This window comes from Oncorhynchus masou, chromosome 10 (genome assembly GCF_036934945.1).
Source record: "Oncorhynchus masou masou isolate Uvic2021 chromosome 10, UVic_Omas_1.1, whole genome shotgun sequence".
In the NCBI taxonomy this organism is placed as follows: Eukaryota; Metazoa; Chordata; class Actinopteri; order Salmoniformes; family Salmonidae; genus Oncorhynchus; species Oncorhynchus masou.
Genome location: NC_088221.1, coordinates 14,989,420 through 15,010,148, shown reverse-complemented (window position 1 = coordinate 15,010,148; position 20,729 = coordinate 14,989,420). Strand labels below are relative to the sequence as shown.

Genomic DNA, 20,729 nt, shown 5'->3' with positions numbered 1-20,729 from the left:
TCCATGGCCAGGAAATTCCCCAGACCTTAATCCCATTGAGAACGTGTGGTTAACCCTCAAGAGGCGAGTGGACAAACAAAAACCCACAAATTCTAACAAACTCCAAGCATTTGATTATTCAAGAATGGGCTGCTATCAGTCAGGATGTGGCCCAGAAGTTAATTGACAGCATGCCAGGGCGGATTGCAGAGGTCTTGAAAAAGAAGGGTCAACACTGCAAATATTGACTCTTTGCATCAACTTCATGTAATTGTCAATAAAAGCCTTTGACACTTATGAAATGCTTGTAATTATATTTCAGTATTCCATAACACCACCTGACAAAAATATCTAAAGACACTGAAGCAGCAAACTTTGTGGAAATTAACATTTGTGTCATTCTCAAAACTTTTGGCCATGACTGTATATAAACTTCTGACCCACTGGGAATGTGATGAAAGAAATAAAAGCTGAAATAAAATCTCTCTCTACTATTATTCTGACATTTCACATTCTTAAAATTAAGTGGTGATCCTAACTGACCTAAGAAAGGGAATTTTTTACTAGGATTAAATGTCAGGAATTGTGGGAAACTGAGTTTAAATACATTTGGCTAAGGTGTTTGTAAACTTCAGACTTCAACTGCATATAGTTGTCAATCATTTATCATGAGAATAATTAGCCAAGTAACATCAACAGGTTCAAGTTCAAGCCTGATAAATAACAATGTTCCAATGGTCAAAAGCACACACACACACACACACACACACACACACACACACACACACACACACACACACACACACACACACACACACACACACACACACACACACACACACACACAAACAAAGCCTGTACTGCCCTCTTGTGATAGAGATGTAAACTAAGCCAGATTTATCACATGGCTCCTCCTTATAAAAGTTACAGTGCACCATCTCTTTTAAACTTTCAGTCATATTCACCATGTTGGGTTCTGACGCTGCTGCACCGGGGCTCTGCAAGCTCTTAAGCCAGGGTTTAATACCCTAAAAGCATTCAGCAGAGCCCCAGGCGCTCTCTCCACACTTGCCTGGGGACCAAACGGAAGAAGAATTTCTAAATCCACCATCTGGGACATTTCAGTGTTTGTGTTTGAAATGGTCCTCTCAGGACCTCTACAAGCATGGATGTTAGATAAAATTACATTTGAACTTTCTCTACCAGTTGTCTGCATGGTTAGTCATTATGTAGGAATGAATTCAAAACAATATATCCACAGGAAATTATAATTAATCCAAATTTTCAAAGCGCAGGTAGTATGTTCAGATTTCTATCACATGAAGCATGTGCACACAATGTAAATACACCGAACAAAAACATAAACTCAACATGCAACAATTTCAATGATTTTACTGGGTTACAGTTCATATAAGGAAATCTGTCAATTGAAAGTAATTCATTCGGCCATAATCTATGGATTTCACATGACTGTGCATGGGCACAGCCATGGGTGGGCCTGGGAAAGAAGCAAATTCATACTCTTATCTTATTACATCAGTGAATGGGTGGATGGAATGGAAGGTAGTCTTAGCCAATCATATGGCGCAGCTTGGCATTTAACTCCTTTTCCTTTTCAAGTAGGTCGGTGCTGTGGTTTTTATAGGCTTCAAAATCCTATGAAATAATTGTATACAATTGAGCACGATAGACCTTCTATAGCAGCTCTTTTGCAATATTGCAATATCAGTTTATCCCAATGATTTATATATACACTAGATGACTATTTAGACGGTGGTGTGTTGAAGACACCGTGCCTCCATCTTGGCACTCCCCCAACATTGTAAAAAAAATATTTTGGAAGCTATGGAAATGCATTTATTAATGTCTACATTCGTTTTTGTCACATGTATTCTATTACAGACACCTTAATGGATACTTTTAAATTATATTTTATGAGATAAACATAAAATCGAAACAAATTGAAAAACATTTTATTTAAAGTATACATTTAAGAGATAACTAATTGTACTGTCCCCACTACAACAAAAAATACATAAATATGTAATTTTGTCCTTCATACATTTAATTGAAATACTGTAGAAATCCATTGATTCCTTGCTATGGAGGACTGGGGAGTGCAATATGGCCGACCAGTGTCTTCAAAGCCTCTCAATCGCCAATACATAGCATTAGCAATCCAGGTTTTATATACATCATTGTTTTTTTCCCACATTTCAACTAACCTTCTTCAGCTTGTTGCAAGTGTTCACAGACTGATCAAGAGCATGCTGGAGTTCTTTGACTTTCAAATTAGTGTTCACCACAGCTGCCTCTCTTTCAAACCTAAAGCAGAGACATATTTAATATACAGACTGTACATTATATGTGCCACTATTGGACTGCATTTTAAAGGCCCAGTGCAGCCGTTTAAAAAAAATCTCAATATCAAATCATTTCTGGGTAAAAATTAAGTACCTTCCTGTGATTGTTTTCAATCAAAATCATCAAAAATAACCACAAATAGCTTCTTAGCAAGAGCAATTTCGCAAGCAAGAATTTTACTAGGACTGTCTGGGAGTGGCATGAGAGGGGAGAGATTTGGAACACTCTTATTATTCTATTCTTTTGAACTAATTTACCACCTGGTGATGTCACCAAGCAGGCCAAAACTCCATCCCACCAAAACAGCTCTTACACTAAACGGGCATCATCATAATTTTCACAGTATTATAACTTCATAGTGTGGAAATATATATATATATATATATATAAAAACACAGGCAATCACATTTTTGACTGCACTGGGCCTTTAAACCATTATATACCTTTCTTCTGCAGCAGCCCTGTTTTTTTCCACCTCTTGCCTTTTTGTCTCCAACTGCTGGATTTCCACCTGTTTATCCTTTCAAAAGGCAGAAATATTATGAATTAGATTAACTGCTTCCATGTATAGTTAAAACTGCCATTCTGTTTAAAAAAATTATGTTATGCATTACCTGTATTAGTTTCCCCCTTTGCATCGAGAGATCCAAGAATTTGTCTTTTTCCTTGGCCAAGTCCTCCATTTTTTTCTGCATCTCTGTCCCTTTCAATGAATCACTTTCTCTTGCTTTTTTAAGCTGTTGATCAAGTTCTGGTCAAGAGACATCAGAAAAGTGGTCATATTTGTCATTTAGGACAGATGTTTTGGGAAACAGAATTATACAGCCAAACTCACCTGTGCACATCTCCACTGCATTGCTCAGCTGTCTTTGAGCATCATGCAATTCACCTTGTAAGGACACCTCCTTAGTATGATGGAGATCCATGAGCCCTTTAAGTTTGGTCTTGAACCCAGTTGTTTTTCCCCTGTTGGGAAAATATATATACCTATTGTTATAACACTCCTACATTGAACAATCGGATGAAGTCCGTCTACATTCACTAAATGCAGCCATAAATTTAAATAGAAAAACAAATGGTACATTCTTACTGATATTCATTATCAAGACTTCTATGTTGCTCAGCAAGGTCTCTCAGTTCTTGTGTTAGTTTCAAAACAACTGCTTCTTTGTCTTGTAAGTCTTTAGAGAAAAGTTTCTCGTTCTCTTCCTGAAGTCGTTCGTTCTCCTGTTTTAGTTTGGCATTCTGTCTTTTGTACTCGTCCTTGAAATGTATCAGTTCCTGATGGTTGGCTGCCAGATCCATAAACCTTTGCTCTAACTGCATGGATCTCTTCTTTTCCTTGTCAAGTTCGGTCTGTACGTCTGCTCTCAGGTCTTCTAACTCAGAGTTGATCCTCTCCAGAGCCTGACAACGAAGAAGCATGTCGTCTGCTCTTTGTTTCAAAATGCAAATCAAACTCGATTGCTCGTCTATCCTTGACCGCAGCATCCCTGACTCCGTCCTCTCTTCCAGGGAAAGGCCACGCAGTTTCTCCAAAGACTTGTGGACATCGTCCATGTCCTGGAGGAGAAAAATAAGTCATGTGAAATGTACAGTGGGCAAAAAAATTATTTAGTCAGCCACCATTTGTGCAAGTTCTCCCACTTAAAAAGATGAGAGAGGCCTGTAATTTTCATCATAGGCACACTTCAACTATGACAGACAAAATGAGAAAAAAAATCCAGAAAATCACATTGTAGGATTTTTAATGATTTTATTTGCAAATTATGGTGGAAAATAAAATCAAATGGTCTATATCGTAACAATCTGCGTTTTGGTCTTCATTTAAGGTTAGGCATGATGTTACCCGTGTGGTTCGCGTTAAGGCTACCTTTAAAATCCCATTTTAAGAAGAATATTTTTTTAATAGGCGTGGTAACTAGTGACGACCATGTCTACTCTACTCTCTGTGGCACAGCCAGCCGATCATCCAAGAACCCCAACTACCATGTTGCATGAGTAGAGTATGAGTTGCACCACATGCATTTTACACGAACCAAAATGTTATGTTATGTTGACCCCCCCCAAACCAAAGTTTCCTTCCAACCCTGCTGTCACCAACATTGCAACATTTTACTTCCACTGAGACTCAAGTTCCACGAGAAAACAATTTGCTTCCAATCATTTGTAACATTGCAGCAAACATATACCGTCTGCAAGTGCAAGCAACCTGGAGCAAGTGAACAGCAGATAATCAGTCTCAGTCAATTAGCTAGCTATACATTATTCATTGCAATGCAATCTTGTTTTAATTCGAAGGAAATTAAACGTATATTCCCATAAGATTGGCCATGCGGACTTCAGATATCCACTCACACAGGTGGCTAAATAATGCAAAACAAAGCGTGCTTTACTGCTAATGTTGACGAGTAAGTTAGATGGTTAACGTTAGCTAGCTAGCTACAGTAGCTTGTATCTGGCAGAGCCGGACGTCGACGTTTCTTGAAATGATAATAACCTGGTAACGTATCTTACCTGTTTGGTCTCTCTTATCATCTTCCTTAAGTCTTTTGGACTTCTGTGGGGTGATGCCATGTCGACTTGCCTTTAGAAAAAGGTATACGAGCTTCGAGATGCGTAAATCAGTATCGTTCACTTAACGCTACTACTTCAACGAGTGTTTTACAACGGGTATTGTCGGAGAGCCGCAAAGTTTCAGCTGTTGCTACTGGCAACTGTCATTTCAGTTGCCTACCCGAAACCATTTTCTCCCCTCCCATCTTTACATTTCCTCGCACCATTTCTTAGTGAGCGGTGGCACACACCAACATTAATCATGTTTGACCAGAATTGTTACATTTATAATAACTTAGTTGATTTTGTATGTATTTATTTGGCTAATTGGCTTGTGCCAAAAGACATGAGCCATGGAATTATACAGCTCGACACAAATGCACAAGGGAAATGGAAAAGGGAAACCTATGTTGCGTTGTTCGGAAGTGTTGCAGATGAAACATTAAACGGTGCGCCGCAGGTGGAATTTCCTCCTCTGCACCACATGATGGGGCTGCTGCGCCTCTCATAAGTGTGTTTGCATGCTACACATCGAAACGTGAGGCCCATCTAAAGTGGCTCGCAAACATGGTCCCAGACCCAATCCTTCGTTATTTCCGTAACACCAATATTTAAAAGCGATGTATACAAATATATAGATATCGAGTAGTACAAAAACAATAAAATGTATTAGGCTATGCATGATACCCAGCACATCAAAACCTGATTTTTTACGAAAAGGAGCGAAAGTGCAAGGATTGAGGCACAGTTTATATTTCAAATCAAACCATTTTGGGACATTCAATGGACTTATTGGGTGAAACCTTGCTTGTAGACCTAAAGTATGTGCTTATTAGGCAGTTATTTACAGGATTAAATAGTGATCCAATTTGCAGGCCTATATTTATTGATTAGTCGATTTCATCTCATTTTTACAGCTTTTTTTTGGGCCATTTATCATGATCTGGGCCTTGAAATGATGATCCTGCCCCAGTGCCCCCCATGTAATTGAGGCGAGCCTTGACCCCGGTGTATTCCCGTACCAACACACCAAGGTCACCCTGAAGCTGAATAACGTTGAGTCCTTTCAGTCAGAACAAAAATAACATTCAACAATGCTCTGGCAACAACATAACCTATAATTGATTCGTTTATTTTACTCTTATGACAAATAATTGTCGTATTCATTTTAGACATCATTCACTGGATGTGAAAGATCATGTGAGCATGGTAGAAGAAGAGCAACAGTTGTGTTTCTTATTTGCCTGCTGCTGAGTTAATCAAATAGGCTACTAAATAAATAGTAAATAGATAAACAGCAAATAAATACATGTTTAAGACCTAGGACATAAATCTTTCAATTCAGCATTGTACAAAATAAAGGTTCCAGGGAATTATTTGCGAATGGGCTATTTTAGGCTAACCCATGTTGTTTTGATTTACATCGAGAGTAATTATTATAGATGTTTAGACAACAAAATGCTGCGTTATTATTTCACTAATGTTGCCACCATTAGGGCCTACCTAGCTGTCTGATGGACAACGCAATGTCAAATCACGTGTAGATGAGACACCTCGGGCAATGGAATTATGCAGATTCCAGGGCGCGCGGTTTAAGGGTTTTATCAGCAGGGCCGGGGTTGGGGGAGCGACGGTCTCTGGCTTTGTGTACGCCCCTTTTCATCAACTAGCGGGACAAAAAAGAGAGAGGCAAGCAACAGCATCTCAGTCCCTAGAGCACCTCCATCTGCCCGGCTTCATGAGGAGCTGGACGGACCAGCCGGGACCCAGCATCAGAATGTGGAGAGCAGTACTTGCAAAACTTGTTGTTATATTGATTTTCTGTACTTTCCGCTGTCATTCACAAGGTAAGAGTATCCTAAACTCATCACTTCATTGTGAACCTGCTGATAGTTGTTTGTGTAGCCTATATCTGCCCTTGATGAGAAAATGTCAACCACTTGTACATAGACACCAATAAACCCTATCTGGTAGAGTGGCCTGATTTGTAGTTATTGAGGTTGTTTTTTGAAGACATATTTTACTCAGCTAAGATGTTGATAGACAAACAATCATCTAATTTGGCTATCTATAAGTCAAAAACAAGCTATTTAGCCATGTTTGTACAATGCTTGGCCAATTTTAAGTGATAGGCACTAGCGGTTAGAGCATTGGGCCAGTAAGTAACAGAAAGGTCTCTGGTTCGAATACCTAAGCCAACAAAGGTGACAAATCTGTTGATGTGCCCTTAAGCAAGACATTTAACCCTATTTTGCTCCAGGGCCACCGTACTACGGCTGACCTGTAAAACATCACATTTCACTGCAGCTGTTCAGTGTATGTGACAAAACATACATTTATATTTTTATCAAGTGATGTGCACTTTCTATATAAAAAATTCTGAATTTATTTAGTCAAATCTTACCAACTCCTCGGCCAGTTATTTCCCCAGCACTACATATATTTTTTTGCAACCAATAAATAAATAATTCATTTAATTTAATTTACAATATTTGACTTATTTAACAAAACTATTCCACTCTAAACATTCTTAAAGCTTGTATTGAGCACAAAGCCTGCCTCAGACCGATTTGAAGATCTCTCTTGGAGAACTTTTGCCTGAGCTTTGTCGTTGCTAGGTAACAGAAGTGAGCATGTGACTTGCAGACAATCTGTGTGGACTGCAAGCTACTGGTACAAATCTTATTCAGAGGAACTCAACGGCTTTCCTAGTGCAAACCTCTATAGATGATAACTAATTATGTAGCCTTAATTCAAGGACCCATTTTCCTTAAAATGTTGTAGAAACCAGTCATATACTTTGTTTGATAGATCTGAAATACTGTTATCTTTGTCTCTTGCATACTAGAGTAGCCTATACCCTACTGCTCAAATTGTAATCTGCTTTCTTTTTGCTCAACCCTTAGTATGTAATCTCCTTAGTGTGAATCAAGCAACTAATTACGCTGCAGCTGCTGCTGCTGCTGAAAGTGACTATTTCTACCTAAGCAACAACAGGCAAAAGAGTGTATGTAAACTTCAAGGGGAAAGTTCTTACAACCTCACATGGAACCATCCCAGGCTAAATAGGCTGTATGTTTCTTCTTTATTTTTTTTATAGCTGCATTGCACTATAAAGGCTACTGTACATTCCAAGGCAATACAAAATAAGACAGTATGACAAAATGTACAAAAAATTAAAAAACACATATTTCAATTAAATGTAAAAATTGAAATTATCCAGTGGCATTTTTTAGTCCATAATATAGAAGTGATCTCTACAAGCTGAGGCTATGAGCATGGTCTTCGCCAGAATTAATTATAATATTGAATCAAATCAGGGCTTTGCCAGCGTTTCATGTTAGTACTTTGGAGGCTTGTCCCTTAGAAATGAACAATGATGTACCAAAATATTTTGTGTCATCGTAGTTTAAAAAGACATCGAAGTCAACAGGTAATCAAAGTCGTCTGTTTCAGTATATACCACGTTTTAACTACATCGACTAGCAACAGGCCTCATGCACATCCTGCATCTTTTGCAGTTTTGCATCATGGCACTTGTTGATCTCCTCAGAAATTTGAGGTAGGAATGGTTGATTTAATCCAGATTTATCCAGCATGCGTTTGAGAGGAAATGACAGAAAGGGCCTTGGAGGACAGGTTACTTTCTCTAATCCATTGAGCCTAATTTCCACTGGGTCCTCCAGGGATAGTGTTCACACTCATTTTTGCCCTGTCAAAGTTTCTCCAAAGCTGGGGCAGCAGGTAGCCTAGTGGTTAGCGCGTTGGGACAGAAATCCGCAAGGTTGTTGGATTGAATCCCCAAGCCGACAAGGTAAAAAATCTGTCATTCTGCCCCTGAACAAGGCAGTTAACCCACTGTTCCCCAGTAGGCCGTCATTGTAAATAAGAATTTGTTCTTAACTGACTTGCCTAGTTAAATAAAGGTTAAATGTAATTTAAAAAAAACTAATGTGGCTCAACTTGATGATCATTTAATGTGTGACAGACAGTCTTTTGTGGCTTATTATCAAGAGGCTTTAAAAGTGTTGTAAAACGTGTTGAAATAATGGTTAGTGTGACACACTTGTAGGGGGATTTAATGTTACAATAATAGGTAACAAAATGAACTGGACTTGGTGGCAAGCATTTCACTACACCCGCAATAACATCTGCTAAATATTGTATGTGACTGATACAATTTGATTTGATTGTGGCCGTTCAAAACATGTTTTTGCAGGTTAATTGCTTGAATATTGGGGCTAAATGCCTTTCAAACCTCAATCATTTGCCAAACAACCATGGTCATTTAGGATCTTGTGAAAAACAAGGGCGATTTATTTCGAAAAAAATACATACAATTAACTGGGATGAACAAGATGTTCAACGTGTCACACACGTGATCTAGTACAGGGGGATATGGGGTTGACTAATTAACATTTCCCCCTACTAACTCAAATAGGTGTTTTCAGTTGCTCACATTCATTGAGCCTAACCTATTATTAGTTAATTTTGTTTTATAGCACTACAAAAAAACATTTGCGGGTTGCTGTTGAAGTTTTACAAGGCACAGAAAACCTTGGCCAGCATGTGCGTGCTAAATCTTAAAGATGCTGCGGCCTTTTCCGGTCTAAATCCATGAGCAACATTAACGCTGTACTGGAAAGGGGAACAGAAGTTAGCACAGTTGACTCAAATGAAGGGCTAATCCTTTCCCATTATACAGCAGTCTCAACCCAGGTCCCAGACTGTTATGTGATGCATAGGGTGCAAGGTTTAGGCTAACAATGCTCATGTTGTGTTGAGTGACAGTTTGTCAGAGGCAGTGCGAACAAAACCATTTGACCTCCTGCAGAAGTGCAGTGTAACATCTCCATCTCTGTTGCTTCTTTTTTTCAAATCTCGCCTTACAAATGTGTTAGAACGTTATATGAGTTTTTTTCAAGTTAGAATTAGAAGTACAGCTTCATTCCTCACTCACTATTTCTTGCCTCCTTTTGTACCCATGCCAATACCAAACTCCCTTGGGCTTTTCTCTGTTTTGTGTGTGGCAGCAAGAGCCAAAGTCAGTTGTTCAGCAATTGACTGCATTCTGTTGAATTGATTTCCATATGAAATGGAGCAGGAGCACTTCGCTCTAACAGCATGGACGGATCCAGCGCTCCATGCTGCCAGCCGTTTTCTAGACACACATTCAGAGAGTGCGAGGGGACGCACAAAAACAAGGCGGTTTTGATGAAAGAGGCTACAACTCTCTCAGGGCCCCCACATGATTGGAAAGAGATGTTTTTGGGAAGGGGGGGGGGGTGATTCAGTTAAACTTGTGTTTTTTTGTAGGAAGCTATACTGTATTCTGCATTCTGCTATCCCTCTCCATAGTCCATTTGGCGTGGTGACACTTCCAGTTATGAGGTTGAAGCCCTGCTGGCTCTTCCATTGTGCCATTGTGATTTCACAGTGGGGTCTGAGGTATTGGCAGGCTTCATTCTAATGAAAATTCCTCTGCTGCTCCTCTTTGTTTGGCAGTAGTAGGGCGCCCTTATCTTTCTCTGTGGATAGTGTGGGGTTCTCGCCTGCTGTGGGTTTAAGATGGCTAATTACAAAAGACATGGTCAGAGAGAGGGACAAAAAGAAAACACCAAACTAAACAAAACAGTCTAAACAAAGACACTAACGAAAAAGTACCAATCCTTAGACACCACATTCTTAAGAGCTTATTTGCATCATATTGGCCACTTTTCTCTTAACTTTATTTTAATAGTAATTGACTGACAGAGTCATATTGCCCCTATTTTGATCATTGTTATTACATTTTGGCTTTAAAAACAACAACTATTTACCAATTTATTCCTGAAGGAATAGTTAGTCAAATGACTTTAAAAAAAACTATGGCTGAATGTAAGAGCAGCTCACATTCATTTAAAAGTCCACTTTAGTCTGCCAGTCACCTTTCCCAGAACTGATACTGTCAGGAAACACTGGCTTCATTTGAATGTCTCAGAAGATTGGTTTCCCTTTGGCAAAGGTTGTTGAAAGCTGTTAACCTAATGCATAGCAGACAGGGATTATGAACAGGGATTATGAACATCGCCATTGATGCTAGGAGGCCTCAGGAGTGTCCTTCCTCTGAACTTGAAGTCCATTGTTGCTAGGAGGCCTCAGGAGTGTCCTTCCTCTGAACTTGAAGTCCATTGCTGCTAGGAGGCCTCAGGAGTGTCCTTCCTCTGAACTTGAAGTCCATTGTTGCTAGGAGGCCTCAGGAGTGTCCTTCCTCTGAACTTGAAGTCCATTGTTGCTAGGAGGCCTCAGGAGTGTCCTTCCTCTGAACTTGAAGTCCATTGTTGCTAGGAGGCCTCAGGAGTGTCCTTCCTCTGAACTTGAAGTCCATTGTTGCTAGGAGGCCTCAGGAGTGTCCTTCCTCTGAACTTGAAGTCCATTGTTGCTAGGAGGCCTCAGGAGTGTCCTTCCTCTGAACTTGAAGTCCATTGATGCTTAAAGACACTTTTAATATTTTGCTCTTTTGAAAAATATGTTGGTATGTTATGTTGATAAGCTGGTGGACATTGATATGCAATCCTACTTGTGGGTCAAGCAACGAGTGAACATGTTTTTATTTGTCTGATATCTACCATACATTGTCAAATATGACATATTCAGAGTTGATCTTATAATGATCATAATGGCATTGAGCATTAGACCACTGAATGTTTGTTCAGGGGTACAGAGATAAACCCAAATGTCTTTCAGTGGTGTCACTGTGCCGCTCCGATACTGTATGCACCGTTTGTCTTACCTGCATGTTACAGATGATGCTGAAACCTCCCGGATCATTTCCTCCCAACAAAGGCACTCTTTGAGCTAATGGGGAAGCAATTTTATCATTAGTAAACTGAGCAGGAAAAAAGCTTGCTTCTCAATTGGCTGCTGAATTAGTTAAATATGAAGCCCCTTTGGCTGGCGTAGTTTAAAAGCAGTTTGGTGGTGTCGGCTAATTAATCTGAGACCAGACCTCATGATATGAGATGCCCCTCACAAGGCTTTTAGCACAGGCGTGACCCCACAACTGAAGTGGAAGTGAGTCATTTTTGAAGAGCACATTACATGAAAGAGATGATCAACTTCTGACTCGCCTTTAATAAAGTGCCTGCTCGCACAACATTTGTCAACTGAATGGGCTGAGGTTTTCCAAGTCAATTCGTTACGTTGTATGTCTGTTTGACGAGGAAGGAACATTTCCCTTGGCTTTTGGCGTTTGGTCCAGTCATATTGGAAGTGCTCTTTTTTCACCTGTGGGCGGTAAATGCTAGAGGTCGACCGATTATGACTTTTCAGCACTGATACCGATACCGATTATTGGAGGGCCAAAGAAAGCCAATACCGATTAATCGGCCGATTTTTAACATTTATTTGTAATAATGACAATTACAACAATACTGAATGAACACTTATTTTAACTTAATATAATACATCAATAAAATCAATTTAACCTCAAATAAATAATGAAACATGTTCAATTTGGTTTAAATAATGCAAAAACAAAGTGTTGGAGAAGAAAGTAAAAGTGCAATATGTGCCATGTAAGAAAGCTAACGTTTATGCTCCTATGCCATTGGAATTTGAAGTCGTCTGTTGATAGCTGGAGTGGGAGAGAAGCACCACGTGAAAGGTTGTGCTAGTAGAAACCCAATGCACATGCTGACTGGTGATGGCACAGCTAGCTGATGCAATGGAAATAGCTGATTACTTGCATATTTGCTTCTAGGAGTCACAATACATGCATAACATATGATCGATGGATATCGCCCATTGACACGTTTATGTTATGTGAAAACCGGTCATGAATCAGTATCCAAAAATCTTACCGCCAATGTTTGGAAATGTAATGTTGTTTAAAAATATATATGTTTGTGTTTTGTGTGTAATTTGATTGGTCGGATGGCAGTGTTTGATTTATAGATTGAAAATAAAACAGAGGGGTATTTGTATTACTGGTTGTATTTCTCAGTGTTGTTTGTTTCTAGAACAATGTCTTCAGTTTGTTTTGCAACTGAGGTGTTGACGCAATGTCAAACCCTTCACTTCGGCACATATTTGACCAAGCAGGGACTGTGATTCAAGGTAGTTGATAAGACACTGTAGACCACCAACCACAGACATGCACCACCAACCACCACCTTGCATCTCCCCTAGCAAAGAATTTGGGCTTAAGGGTTGCGGTACCACCTGGTACCACTATTTATCCCAATTACATTTCCGACAAGGAACAGCATGCACCATAAATCAGGTTGTCAGAGAGAGACAATGAGAATTGTACATTCCAATTCGGACGGGTCTGACGGAGCGCTCTGCCACTGAACTATGCTGCTTCAGTTGATATCTCCTGGAAAACGTCAGGGAAGGTAGAGTGGGGGTACCTTATCTCATCAGATGCCACTCAGTGAGAACATCAAAAGGAAGCTTGGGATGAGTGTGCTGAGGGTTGTGTAACTGTTTTGAGGATGGCTAGCACGCTCATCTCCAGTCCCTGTCGATGCTGTTAACACCATGCTTCATCAATAAGAGACATTCCCAAACGCAACCAACACGGTTTAGATGTTTTGATAAGAGACACAAAGAGTTCCTACTATTTATTGGGCTATAGAAGAGAGGGACAATTTGACAGGAAATTATTTCTTATTTCTGACCTAGTTTAGAAATACACATGATCAAGATCATGAAGAATTATGCACCTGGGGACGGAAGGTATTACAAAATAGGATTTGAGAATTGGTCTAAAATATGGAATGAAGATAACTTTCGAAATTAACTTTAGTAATATTGTGTCTCCTGTATGAAGGTTGTGAGACGGGACAGTTCCGGTGTGGGACAGGCCGATGCATCCCACAGCACTGGCATTGTGATGGAACGTTAGACTGTGTAGACGATTCTGATGAAGCTGACTGCCGTGAGTAACTTATCCTCTTACAGTGGACTGGGCTGCACACTGACCCTCTCCCTTTACACTTTAACAGGATTTGTCCCATTTACTCATGTTTCCCTGTTAAAGAGCAGCAAAAGCGTTGCTTCGTATAAGCATCTTGTGTATGAATCAACTGGCAATGTCTTACTTAGACCTTCACCTACGTATTGAGTGTTGTTGCTGAGAGTGTGGAGACTAATATTGGATGCGCTGTGTGTGTCCTCAGCCCTTGTAACATGCGATGAGAGTCATTTCCAGTGCTTGAGTGACGGGGAGTGTGTCCCAGATGTCTGGGTTTGTGACGACGAAGAGGACTGTGAGGACGGCTCAGATGAGAGACACCACTGTCGTAAGTTCTCGCACTTTCTACAATAGAGGAAATCAATACACAAGTACTGTGTAGACCATACATTGTACAACCTATTTTATTTAGAATTTTCACCAGTGTGACAGGTGCCACAAATGTTAACCCAAAAATCAATGACAAAGGCAATTAAGAGGTTAGAGAAATGCTACACTTGTGGTTAAGTTGCTCCTCAATCTCTCTGCAGCTGGTAGGACGTGCTCCAGTGGGCAGTTCAGCTGCACCAATGGGGCCTGCATCCCAGGGGAGTACAGGTGTGACCGGCTGCCTGACTGCTCCGACGGGGCTGACGAGAGAGACTGCCGTAAGTTCCCCAGTGTGGCTTACTTACCTTCTTCCCTCAGGCTCCTGTGGCATTTTAATCAATTTGTAAGATTAAGAGGCTTGCTGACTGACAGAATGGCCACAATATGCTTCTTGTTGTCAGAGTTTGATTGCAGATTCCTTGGGGATTAGTCAAGCTGAAGTTCAGCTGCTATTCCATTATTGTGCCGAAATGTTAGACCCACAGCACTGCACACTTTGGTCATCTCACAATGGCAAAAAAAAAAGCCAAGGCTGTTTGTGGCGCTAATAGAAAACTTACTGTTAGTGTTTTATCCTCCCATTAGCTTTTAGCATTTTTTTTTTTGCGCCATTACAGGCCGAGCCTGTTTGCCATAATTACGTACAAAGCTTTATATTTCAGAGGTGAATTGCCAACGTGACTTCATGGGGGAGCATTTAAGGGTATATTTTCTACTGTTAATGAGATTAAAAGGGGGTTAGAGCAGCAGCTAAGTTAATGATCTGCTAGCAGCAGACTGTTACATTTGGCTAATTGCATAGTTGTGTTAGCACTTGTGTTAGCACTTGAGTACTTGAGAACTGTATATAGGAATGCGTTAAGACTACTGACATTTGAGAAAAGTCATGTTCGAGAAATGTTTAAGACGATTAGAGACATTTGACATTTGAAAGGGAAAGCATTATGCACCTCTTTGAAGAAATTATTCCTGATGTTCTTTGAATATTCCACAGATGGGTTTGTTCTATGTCAGTCTGGTATGATTTGTTATGTTTATTTCCCTCTCAGACTACCGTGAGTGTACAGAGATGAGGTGTGCCAACAGTGCCTGTTATAACCGGACCCAGCACTGTGATCAGGTCATAGACTGCCGTGATGGGTCAGACGAGGCGAACTGCAGTAAGTGTTCACTTCTGGCCGTGACTCGGGCTGTTACGGGGACCGTATTACCGCCACATTGCCGGTCACGAGTCATGACGGCAGTCAAAGTCCACGTGACCGCTTAGTCACGGTAATTATGATTCTCCAAGCACTGATGCTGCTGATGGTCATTAGTAGCCTACCAAGCTTGCTAACTGCCTGGTACTCCGCACTCTATTGTCCCTCTAATCACATCAATGCAAATGTATTCGAAAATCTAATCAAACACTTCATTAGAGCCCTTGAGCTCATGTTGCGCAACATTTCTATAGGCTATGTATTTGCGTGAGAAAACAGAGTGATGGCCTCTATTAAAAGAGGAGGATCCCATCAGCTTTCTATAGGCTAGGCCCACTATATTTAATTCTCAGGTTTCCTAATGTTAAGCACATTGCTTCTCTTTAAAACAGGAGTATAGCCTACCTGGCTGGCATGAAAATGAACCACAGGAAAAGGGTTCTTCATTCTTTATTTAAGTGCATAGATTACATGTATTTTGTTCCGCTGCCTTTATTTCGAGACAGGTGCATGATAATGGTGAATTATAACTAAAAACAAATTTCACACATATATTATTTTGTATATGTAAAGTCAAGATTAAATCAAGAATAGTGTGATGGGTGACAATATTAGCTTATCACTTGTGAATGATGCCCAGCTTAAGGCAAACAGTGCATCTTTTTTTTGTTGTGACTTTTCAAATCATAGTCGCACACCTCATGTAGCCTAGCCCATGGGCCTATATGTTTTGATAAGGTTTGTATCACAACTAAAGTGGCCCAATAACTTCTTAGCGTGTGAGTTTCAAGTTTGGGGAAGATCATTTTCACCATAAAAATGCACCTTTATAATAAAAGCATTACATGAATAATCACATTTGTGGTCACTTTTGAGAATGGTGTTTTCCTGCTAATGGAACATTTGCTCTTATAGCCTGCTGCCGTGTGCACATTGCTGCGCTTATAATGTGAAGAAACAGCCTAATAGTTCATCAACATTTTAAGTTAAACATTCTCATCTGTTGCATTAGGCTCATTGCTTAAAACATTTTTTTTTGATGCTAGTGGTTTGTAACTGTCCCAGACTATGTTTAGAATATGTATTTCTCACACAGAATAAAATAGGTCAACTTTTGTACTATGAGGGATAGAAGATTGACATAGGCTAGTGCTTTTGGCTAACGAAAAGTAAATGTGGACAGTTCTTACAATATCTTCAATATGCGCCTCGGGAATTAGATAAGGACTCGAGCAGTTGCGTCCTCGATGTGTCTGTCTTCACTTGTAGCCTGTGAAAAAGCCCAACCAAGTGACTGAGAGCAATGTGAATGCGAGGTGCTTCGGCACACAGCCGGGAGAAGGGAATTATAATTATTATATTCAGCCCAAGGGCACAACGGCCACTGGCCACAAAAGACATGGATTTTTTTCGGGGGCATTATGGCCGCACAAAGAGGATGCAGCCGGGAAATTCGAGGCATTATCAAGTGCTTGTCAAATTGTTAATGAGAGACTATTGGAGTTTGTACAGCCTGCGCACGAAACAAAGCAGAGCTCATGCCTTTCATGCAACTTCTTTCAAATTATCATTGGAGTCGCATCATGCAGCCTTAGAATGTACAAAACATACAGCCCAACATTTGTCTAACAACTAAAGTTACATAAATAACTGTAAATTAAGCATATAGGAGTACCTGTTTCTTTGTTAACCGCTCAACACAGAATAGCCGCATGCTCACGCTCACTCAAATCATTCGGAGAAAATATCCTTTCTATTTTATTCAGCTTTGTTCATTTGTGTTCTTCATACGATATAACAATATAAAATAATGCCATGGAATTCTAAGTAAATCTTGTCTGCTAAATTAACTAGTGTTGCCTACAGCCATATGGCATAGCCAGATCAGGACCTAACATGAGGACAACTCAGACAATGCTATTCTGTTCTTCTGAAATAGACTACATAGACCTGTCTAAAATAAATAATGTATTTATTGTTATGGTGTAGGCTATATTACGTGGATTTATTCGACTTTAAAAAAAAATGTAGATGTTCCAAAGGTCTGCATCAGTGTGTGAAAGCCAGGAGATGCTAAATGTGTTTATGTTAATTAGCCGTCACTTACCGTGAGACCAGCAGTTATCTGCTTGACAATCGCCGGCTGACAAAATTGTATGACCGCTGTGACGCATGACCACATATTTAACTAGGCCCTCATCCGGTCAGTGCAGCAGGGGTAAGATGAAAAACGGACACATACAGACAGTCACTGAAGGGGTTTTGTGTCTGTTTTATTCAGCACAGCACTGCAGCAGTGGCCTGTTCCAATGTGGAAACGGAGAGTGTGTCCCTCAACGCTATGTCTGTGACCATGACGACGACTGTGGAGACAGGAGTGATGAACAGAGCTGCAGTGCGTACCTCTACCCTCCTCGCACCACTACTGCTATCTGTCAACCCATAGTCTGCACCTCTAATCTTAACTCCTCACCCAGATAGTTTCTCCCCCTAACTTGGACTTAATCTGACCTTTTCAATGTGCTTCTCTCTCTCTCTCTTGCTCTCTCTCGCTCTCTCTCTCTCTTCTCTCCCTCCATGTAGCCTATCCGGCTTGCAGAGGGAGCTACTTCACGTGCCCCAGTGGTCGCTGTGTTCACCAGGTCTGGCTTTGTGATGGGGAAGACGACTGTGAAGACAATGCAGATGAGAAAGGCTGTGGTATGGATGCTACAGAGTGACAGCTCCCCTTCTTCTTGACACATTTGTAATATTGGACCCAAAACCCTGACAAAGAAACAGTAAGCGGGTTCAGTAGAAGCACACTTGAAGGAGTGAGAAACACTGCTTTGTCGAAACCTGATTCACCTCTGGTCTCCGTGGTTGGTATGGGCTAGGCTCTGTGCTCCTTAAAGTGTGGTAGTCAAATCCCTCTTTGATCGCTCACCCCTCCAAAAGAGCTTTAGAATTCTTCAAAAGATATTAAAGTTACGGGAGTTAGTGTCCTTGCCTGTTTTTAAGACTCTGATCGACATGTCTGTTTGCGATCGCCGCAGTTGTTTCTAATCTTGAATCGTGTCTGTAACTTGTGACGCTTTTGTGTGTATTTTGTATTTTACTTTCTATTTTTACACGCTGCAATTTCCCTGTTTTGCCTTCTTGTCACTACGCCCTCGCAAAAGAGGTTTTTAACCTCAATGGGTCTTACCTGGTTAAATAAAGGTTAAAAAAATAAATATATATATATATATATTTATTTATTTTCCTCCTCACACGAAGAGTGTTTTTGGAGAATGGGCTGCAGAATCATCCACTAAGGCTGCTGTCTTCAATGCACACCTCACACATGGTTGCTGTTTTCTCAAAGCAAGCCAATGAAGATGACTTTGTTCTCCCTGCAGACTCTGTATCACGCGAGTGCTATCCTGGAGAATGGCCCTGTCCATCCTCAGGCCTGTGTATCCCAATGGACCAACTGTGTGATGGGACAGCCCAATGTCCAGATGGAGAGGATGAGGCCAACACCACTGCTGGACGCAATTGCAGTCAGTAACAATACAACCAGTTTAAAGTGCATGCACTCACGCACATACGTCATTTTGAGAAGTGACATCAGGAGTCATGTGTGTCTGTCTGTGATGGTCAGGTATCTGGAGGTGTGCTTCTCTGAGCTGTGAGCATCGCTGTCATGCGTCTCCTGAGGGAGGAACCTGCTCATGTCCTTCTGGGTACACTGTCAACAACAATAACAGCCGCTCTTGTATTGGTAAATACTGGTAAATTCACTCCGTTACAGTACATTGAAAGAACTGGAATCGCAGGCTACTAGAGGTAGAATATTGGATATGTGCTTTGAATTATTCCGTTTTTTTCTTATTTTATTGTGAAGACTTTGATGACTGTCAGATGTGGGGCGTCTGCGACCAGCTCTGTGAAGACCGAATAGGAACCCATCGCTGCAGCTGTCGAGAGGGCTATTTCCTGGAGCAGCACCGATACTGCAGAGCTAACACCTCAAGTGAGTGGCCAGTGTTGAGCTTCAATATACTTCAACATATCAAAGTCATTCCTGCTGGCTAGAGGCCCTCAGCCCCTCCACCCAGCCTCCCGTCTGCCAGCCTCTGTCCGCCTGCTCTGCTTTCTGGTGCATTGTTGCACACTGTGTTATTTCTGCCAGTCGTTTGTGTCTGTGGAACCCCTCTGACCTTGAGGCCAGCAGCAAGGAGGGATTTGCTGTGTTAATAATACAGATCAAATTGTCTTGACCATTTGGGTTTCTAAAAATGAAAAATATTACTAAAGGTATTACTATAGATTAAGATTTGAATCAACCCAATAGTTATGGCTTTAAAACTGACAGACTAAAATGTATTTTTATTTATTTTCTGTTTTCCACTGCTAAATGAATGAATGATTATACAGTATATACAGTCAAAAAACAACTGCTTAAACAGCATATGACAGGTGTTTATAAGAGATGATGAAATGTTTGAGCATGTTGTCTTACGGATTGCCTTGCCTACTGTCTGTAGCTAGCGTAGCCTCACTGGTGTTCTCCAATGGCCAAGACCTGCTGATTGGTGACATCCATGGACACAGCTCTCGCACCCTGGTCCATTCCCAGAACAGAGGAGTCCCTGTCGGGGTGGACTTCCACTACCTTCTCAATAGAGTCTTCTGGACGGATACTATTCAGAACAAGGTAATACTGGCATTAAAATACTTCACATGAGTGGTTCCTGTGGCCCTGTAAAGGCATCAGTGCATCGTTAGAATTACATGTACAGTGGACCGTAGTTACAGTCCACAGGATAGAAAGGCCTATTGTTTGAGGAAATGCTTGAGTTGTACAGGAACCTGTACCCCCCCCCCCCCCCCCCTCAAAGGAGAGGGAATACTTTGTCAGATCTGTTAAGATACCGCCACTGTTAATACTGTACAAATGGTAGACCTGCCGGCTCCCAAATGGCTGGGTCATAATGAAGGGGAAGTAGGTTGGAAATGGAATCCAAAATGTCTAATCTGGACAACTGTCTGATATGCTGGTACGATGTTCGCATAGCTCAGTGTAATTTTTGTAACCCGATCGTGTTCAAAGTAATCGTGCAGTATTTGTTTTCACCGAGTCCACCCTGTTATATGCATTCTTTGGCCAGCTCAAAGGGCTTTGTTCAGCATCTTGGCTTCTGTATGGTTTGAACCCCAGCCATGAGGCTGAAAAGCAGGGACATACCAGCAGTGGGGTATCCGTGTAGATCAGTCACCTCCATGGCGGAATGTCAGCGTATTTAAATTGGGGGGACCACAAACAGGCCATGTGAACG

General features: G+C 40.9%; 2 protein-coding genes across 2 annotated transcripts in view; one reads left to right on the top strand and one right to left on the bottom strand.

The window, feature by feature from the left end:
* Positions 1-1,383: 1,383 nt before the first annotated feature.
* zgc:172182 (coiled-coil domain-containing protein 89) lies at positions 1,384-5,040 on the bottom strand. The gene is made up of 7 exons (XM_064975482.1): positions 4,861-5,040; positions 3,434-3,906; positions 3,179-3,309; positions 2,958-3,094; positions 2,787-2,863; positions 2,205-2,304; positions 1,384-1,635 (listed from the first exon to the last, which is right to left on the bottom strand). Exons 1-7 carry the CDS (start codon positions 4,918-4,920, stop codon positions 1,549-1,551), a joined length of 1,065 nt encoding a protein of 354 aa, XP_064831554.1. The 5' UTR covers positions 4,921-5,040; the 3' UTR covers positions 1,384-1,548.
* Positions 5,041-6,637: 1,597 nt separating this feature from the next.
* lrp2a (low density lipoprotein receptor-related protein 2a) overlaps positions 6,638-20,729 on the top strand; it is a 66,802-nt gene continuing 52,710 nt past the window's right edge. Inside the window, exons 1-11 of the mRNA XM_064975977.1 lie at positions 6,638-6,746; positions 13,715-13,822; positions 14,064-14,186; positions 14,389-14,505; positions 15,277-15,387; positions 17,708-17,821; positions 18,010-18,126; positions 18,807-18,950; positions 19,052-19,171; positions 19,295-19,423; positions 19,938-20,107. Of these exons, the coding sequence (XP_064832049.1) occupies positions 6,638-6,746; positions 13,715-13,822; positions 14,064-14,186; positions 14,389-14,505; positions 15,277-15,387; positions 17,708-17,821; positions 18,010-18,126; positions 18,807-18,950; positions 19,052-19,171; positions 19,295-19,423; positions 19,938-20,107 (1,362 nt within the window). The remainder of the gene's footprint in view (positions 6,747-13,714; positions 13,823-14,063; positions 14,187-14,388; positions 14,506-15,276; positions 15,388-17,707; positions 17,822-18,009; positions 18,127-18,806; positions 18,951-19,051; positions 19,172-19,294; positions 19,424-19,937; positions 20,108-20,729) is intronic.

Coding starts and splice junctions, on each gene's coding strand:
- zgc:172182 (XM_064975482.1), bottom strand. CDS start 4,920: ATGGCATCACCCCACAGAAGTCCAAAAGACTTAAGGAAGATGATAAGA. Junction 2,305..2,786: donor AGGGCTGCTGCAGAAGAAAG/GTATATAATGGT, acceptor TCTCTGCTTTAG/GTTTGAAAGAGAGGCAGCTG. Junction 1,636..2,204: donor CTTGCAACAAGCTGAAGAAG/GTTAGTTGAAAT, acceptor ATTATTTCATAG/GATTTTGAAGCCTATAAAAA.